Source organism: Cupressus sempervirens, chromosome 1 (genome assembly GCF_028749045.1).
Source record: "Cupressus sempervirens isolate cs-2001-9-10 chromosome 1, ASM2874904v1, whole genome shotgun sequence".
NCBI classification, from domain to species: Eukaryota; Viridiplantae; Streptophyta; class Pinopsida; order Cupressales; family Cupressaceae; genus Cupressus; species Cupressus sempervirens.
In genome coordinates, this window is record NC_143118.1 from 407,999,267 (window position 1) to 408,006,266 (window position 7,000).

The 7,000-nt window shown below is 35.5% G+C and overlaps 1 protein-coding gene across 1 annotated transcript; it reads left to right on the forward strand.

Moving 5' to 3' along the window:
- Positions 1 to 2,602: 2,602 nt before the first annotated feature.
- LOC149578030 (cytosolic sulfotransferase 16-like) lies at positions 2,603 to 3,199 on the forward strand. Its single transcript, XM_089799005.1, has one exon. The coding sequence runs from the start codon at positions 2,603 to 2,605 to the stop codon at positions 3,197 to 3,199; it is 597 nt and encodes a 198-aa protein (XP_089655131.1).
- The last annotated feature ends 3,801 nt before the right edge of the window (positions 3,200 to 7,000 follow it).

The following is a 7,000-nucleotide window of genomic DNA, read 5'->3' on the forward strand; positions in this document are numbered from 1 at the left end:
ACCTTTTGAGAGGTTAAGAAAAATGTATTTTTGGAGAGGTTAATTAACCTACTCCAAAATACGCAATTTGAAAGTTATCATTAACCTTCTGAGAGGTTAATGGTTAATGATAGACTTGAAAACACATATTTTGGGTCTCAACATTAACCTGTGATAAGTTGGAGCTTAGAAGCCGGATTTTAAAAATTTCAAGTGCTGTGCGGAGCTGGGAACAAGCCAGAGACATGAAGATGTAGAAACTCATAAAGATTCAGAGATAAAATGGCCAATTTAAAACTTGAAACTAGGCACGTTTCAAAAATTAGCCGTGGTTACAAAATTGAAACAAATTTATAACTGGGCAACAATATACAATGATAAGAATTATTTTACTATAGAAAATTATTTATTTGTTTTTCTTTAAATTGTTAATTATGATTAAAAAATAATTAATAAAATTTAGCTAATTTTATTAAATGTTATTAAAATTTGAAATATAAAATAAATAACAATTATATCTACTATTGTATTTATCAATACAAAATATATTACTTAACTAATTTTATTAACAGTAATCATTATGACTAAAAACATTAAGAAATACCATCTAACTAATTTAATAAATTGTTTTTAAAAAAATTGAAAAGTAGAATGAATAACAAACATTTGCACTAATGTATTTATCAATAAAAATTATATCTATTAACTAACTTTATTAACAATTAACTTTGTAGCATATTAATTAAATGTTTTGAAAATTAATTATTACCAATATGAAACTTTGAACTATTAATACTGTAATTAGAGCTAATAAATTGTGAAGGGTATATTTTAATTACAAAGTTTTAATAGTTTTCTATTTATGTTAAAAGTGAAATTGAATGAGCTCAGTTATTATAGAATACTATTATTTCAAATCAACAAGTGAAATCAATTGTTCTCACAAGCAAATTAGACGAATTCAACTAATATATTTTTACACATAGATTGTGTGTGTTTCATTTAAGTCATACATCTCTAACATGACCACAATAATTAAATTTTACTTTAAAGCACACACACTATTATACAAACTAAATGAACATGAATCATCTTAAAAGAACAAGTTGGATCTAAGCATAACTTTCTTAAACATTTGGCAGGGACTCTAGCTCTATAGAACTCTTGTTTAACGTAAAATGCGTTAATTGAATAAAAGGTCAGTGTAAGGTTTCCCCAGATTAATGCATTCCTGCAACTATTTAAAACAATTAACAGATGTTCCACAACCTGAACTCGTCGTGCATTTCCTAACATTTGGGCATTATTATTTTTAGTAGATGATTGATGCTCTTGGCCAATGTAAATATTGGCCTATGAATATATTTATTTCATTTTTTTTTTTGCTCCCATTTGCTAACAATGTGATTTTAAATGATAAATGACGGAAGCAATGGAAGAGGGTTTCTTGTTGAGAAGGGAAGGGCAATAGCCAGGCAGAGAAAAAAATGGAAAATCCCTTATTATTGACAAGGGGAAGGTAAAGTGCGATGTATAGGCCTACAGTAGAGAGATACGGACAAAGATGATGTGACTGGATGCGTAAATGGTGGGCCTGAATGGTGTGGATGACAGCCCGAACTTCAGTGTAATATCCACATGGTGATGGACCATTTCTCACTCCTCTACGCATATTTTTTATGCATATTTTCTACATTCGATGATTCGTGATGGGAAACTTCGTAGGAGTGATGAAACTTCCAACTAAGAGGAAATATTTCCATGTTTGAATGATTGAATCTTTCAACTAAGAGGAAATGTTTTCATGTTTGAATGATTGAATGGAAGATTTTAATAATGTCTAGAGGTCAAGGCAATGGGACCTGTACATAGCACCCACTTTCAAAAGAGGTGAAAATCTAATTTAGTTGTAAACTTTTGACTAATTCATTTCTCAATCAATGAATTTTGATAATCAAGTCCATTGTTCTGCTCAACTATTTTTTCCTCAATTAAGTAGTTCAAATTTATTTTCTCTAAGATCTATGCATACCCAGATCTGATGTCATTATATGTCATTCACCTTGTGAAAAGTGGTGCTGCCTCTCCACAACTCCCATATCACAAAATAAGCATGTTATGGAATAAATAATAATGCCCAAATGTTAGGAAATGCCCCATTTCCTAACAATGTGATTTTAATGGCATCGTTGAAAGTCATGTGTAAGGTGGAATCTGTTCAGTCATATAAATGTGTAAATACGGATGCTAGAATGTTGGGCCAGACATTTTTTTCATGATACACGCGTGTAATTTTGTGTCATGTAAAGTGCACAATGAGTTTCCTTAGAACATCGACATGTGAGGGAATAGAGAAATAATATTAGTGAAATGGCAAAAATCATCCTACCTGCCAGTAACTTAGAATTTCTAGGCATGCCCATGTGCTATATATACAAGTGCGAATTTAAAGTTGACCGTCAACATCCCAAATTTTTTTTTTTAATTAGATTAAAAATGTTGTCCACTTATACCGAATGTGCAATTTAAAATAGGACGTAGAGGTCCGCTTTTTTGTCATTAGCTCTCTTAGCCTCTCAGTTATCTCTTGATAGAATACGGAGTGCCCACTTTCTCTTTCAATATGTCTGCATTGGCCTTAGCCTTCTCTTCATTCGGTGGAATTGCAAAAAGCCTGTATGGAATTGAACTTGTTGAACATGATGGTTTCTTCTACGACAACATACTCGTGGAGGGAGTGATGAAAATGTACTCGCATTTCAAAGCACGGGAGGATGACATTTTTGTGTGCTCGGGAATGAAGATGGGAACCACCTGGTTGAAATCCACCATTACCTGCATTATGAGCGAGAGCAAGGGCAGCGAATTGAAGGGAAAAAATGAACATGAGCTGATTCCCAACATAGAGAGGAGCTACAATTCAAGAGCAAAGTCTACTGCCCTTGCTGTAATTGCACAAAAGCTGTCCCCACGAATTCTCGGCACCCATCTTCCTTACTCTGCTCTTCCACCTCAAATCAAGTCTTTGGGCTGCTTAATGATTTATATTGCTCAAAATCCCAAGGACACGGTTGTTTCCCACTGGAAGTTCCTGCCTGCATTTCAAAACATCCTCAATGGTCAAAAGACATTTCCCGTTTCCAAGGATGTATTCTTCGATTCATTCTGTAGTGGGGTCTCTTTCTGCAGTCCTTTTGCGGATCATGTCTTGGGCTTTTGAAACGCCAGTAGAAATCAGAGCAGCATCTTGTTTTTGACTTATGAAGATATGATGGAAGATCCTTTGTCCCATATCACAAATATTTCTGATTTCCTTTGAGGTCTTCCTTGACAGAGGAAGACGTTCGCTTCATAGACAGTCAAGGCAACTTTCAATCTCTTATTAACATAGTTGTTGATACAGATGGGACACAGAATTTAGAAGATCTGTATCAAGATATGTTTCGAAAAGGTAAAGTGGGTGACTGGAAGAATTATTTCACTCCAGAGACGAGCAGGCTTATGGATCTAGCAGTGGAGAATGTGAAGAATATATCATAACCCTAAAATCAATTTCTCAAACCTAAAAATTTTCTCAGCACACGAAGGTGCCGAGTGTCAGTTTTGGTTGACACTTAAAGGTGCCGAGTCACAGTTTGCTTGGCACGTGAAGGTGCCAAGTGACAGGAAATAGGTGCCGAGCTAACTCGGCATAAGAAGAAGCCTAGTCATAGATTGCTCGGCACTCAAAAAGCAACTCAGCAACAATGGATGCCGAGTGAGCTTGGCTCAAACTAAAAATTTATAACTTAGAAGAATTTCAATGTGAATACTTTCACCATTAAAACTAGAGAGCCAAAACTTTAAGCTTCCAACCAAACCTCTCAAATGCAATGAATAGAAAAAGAACAATGGATTCAAGTATGCCTACTTGCTTTCTATTCAACTTTGATTAAACCATTACAAAATCTGGGAGCATTCAGCTTCAACCTGAAAACCCTAAAATAACCCTAATGCTTAAAACTAAAAACTTCAAACTTGCAACTCTAATGGCTGCTTACAATAATGTTTGGAGCAATCACTGCTTCAACGAAGAAAATCCAACAATAACAACTTATGGAATGAATAAAGGAAGAAACACATGCAACTGCAGGCACAAACTTCTTTCCTTCTTCCTTCTCTGCTCTGCTAAACTTCTAATTTGTTGAATATCACTGAACTCACCTTCGAAATGAAAGTAGAAACATTACTTTTGTCATATCTTTCCCCTTCTTTTTAGATTTCAAAATCTCATCCATCGCAGTTATTGTTTTTATCTATTATGGAGTTTGTCAGGTGGTAGGTGGGCATTTGGCTCTAGGGATAAACGACCATTACATTTAATATTTCAACACTCCCCCTTTGTCTAGAGCCAAACAAACAAGCACCAAGACTCTCTCTTAGGTGTACAAAAGTTCCAATGCCCAATGGTTTCATGAAAATGTTTGCTAGCTGCTACTTAGACTTGCAAAATTCCATCTTGATATACCCATTCTCCACCAACTCTCTAATGAAGTGATATCTAATCTCAATATGCTTGCTTGTACCATGAAAGATTGGATTCTTGGACAATACAATTGATGAGATGTTGTCACAATAAATTGTGGTTCCATCCTCTTGCTTTTAATTCAAATCTGTCAAGATCCTTCTTAACCAAATATCCTGACATGTTGTTGCATTTTCTGCTATATATTTAGCCTCTGCTGTAGATTGAGCAACAATAGGTTGTTTTTTGGATACCCATGAAATTGCACCCGATCCCATATTTAACATGTATCCAAAAGTGCTCTTCCTATCATCTATACTTCCAACCCAATCACTATCTATATAATGTACCAACTTGAATTCATTTGCTATAGTATACAAAATTCCAAATCCCTTGGTACCTTTCACATACCTTAGAATCTTTTTTCCTGCTTGCCAATAGGAATCTTTTGGTGTTTCCATAAATCTAAAAATTAGACTTACTGCATGCATCAAGTCTGGCCGAGTTGTAGTCAAATACATTAAACTTCCAACCATACTCTTGTATAGTGTCGGATCCACTGTCTTGCTAGAGTCTTCCTTGTTCAACTTTAGAGTCTTCTTGAGAGATGAAGATGCCATTATGCATTTGTTTTACTTCTATGCCTAGAAAGTACTTTAAGAGACCTAGGTTTGTCATTTGAAATTCATTTTTCATGGCTTCTTTGAACTCATGAATTAGAGCCTTGTTATTACAAGTAAAAATCAAATCATCTACATACAAGACAACAACCAACACATTTCTATTTGTTGCCTTGATTTAGTTTCTTTTGCTAAAGCCATTGTTTATCAAATATGAGTCAATCCTACTGTACCATACCCATGGAGCTTGCTTGAGCCCATAAAGAGCTCTCTTCAATCCATATACTTTGTGTTCTTTACCTGCAAATTTGTAACCAGGTGGCTGCTCCACATAGACTTCTTCTTTTAAATATACCATTTAGGAAAGTGGACTTCACTTATTGTCATTAGTTACAACACTTATTGGATTCTGAATGCTTACCGAGCTCTTACCAGACATTCCTTTGTAAGCTAAGCTTTACCTAGTTCTCAGTGTTTACCGAGTGATCGAGGTGAACAAAGAAGTCAGTGTTTACCGAGTGATCGAGGTGAACAAAGCAGCCAGTGTTTACTGAGTGTTCGAGGTAAAGAAAGGAATCAGTTTTGACCGAGTGAAGATGTACTTAGTATTGACTGAGAACTTCGTGATAATCGAGCTCCTGAGGTTATCAAGGAAATTAATTTTACCGAGCTCAGACGGTTATCAAGGAAACTAACTATCACCGAGTCACAAGGTTCTATCAAGTGTTTCCTTTGATCATCGAGCTACAGTTCAGATAGAAGTGTTCACCGAGTGACATCTCTTCTACTGAGTCTCCAGTGGTTACCAAGTTCAGAACTACTCGAAGTGTTTAGTATGGACCGTGCCTTCACTTCTACCGAGTGCGTGACGATGTCGAGTAACGCAGTGGACGCCGAGTATCAGAAGGACACCGAGTCAGTTCAGTGAACCCGAGTTTTTACCTTGGGCCGACTTTGTATAGAGATTTGCACTTGTTTTTTTGGGCGACCTTGCATGTATTGTTTATTTGGATGGTATATATATGCAATGTATTGTATCATTCAAATGTAATGGTAATGAATGAAAATGTGAAAGTGTGAAAGAAATACATGCGTGCGAAAGTATGTGTGCTGAGTTGTGAAGGTATTCAGCAAGGTCAAGTTTTGGAGCAGAAAAGTTTTATCTATCACATCAAGGTGAATTAGAGCATAGCGGATCTTATCAGCAATCAGTTGTAATCAGATCCACTGTTTCATTCTAATAGGTGAATCATTTTTTGTAAATCCTTTAACAAGGTAGACTTAAAAGTCTTTTGTAAATCTCCTAACAGAGTGCATACTTTATTGTATGTTTGTAAATCCTTTAACAAGGTGGATCTAGCAATCCTTTGTGCTCCTAACAGGGCAGATCACCAGAAGTGGTCATTGTAAGCCTTAACCGGCCAACTTCATACTGCAGTAACGAAGCTTTGTGGGTTTCATCCCCACCCTAGTTTTACTTTCTATTTGGAAGGTTTCTGGGTCACCAAATCTGTGTGTTCAAGTGTTGCAAATGATTTTGTTTCATGCTTACAGTAGGTTACTTGGATGAATGGTGAATATATCAGTATGCAGTTTTATTGTTTGAAATTTTAAAAGTTACTGATTCACCCCTCCCCTCTCAGTAACTTGTCATATCTTGAATATTTTCAACAATTGGTATCAGAGCAATAAGGTTCTCAAGATAAAAGTTTCACAGCTTGAGCAAATATCAAGGACAATGGAGATATTCAAACTTGATAAAACTATTGAGAATGAAAAGCTAGATCTGAAAATGGCCATGGCTCAACTCAATGAAGCAAAAGAGCATCTTTCACAATCCTTGAAAAGAAGAAAAGAACTTGCAAGGAAAATGAATGACCATCAGTATGTTGAAGAA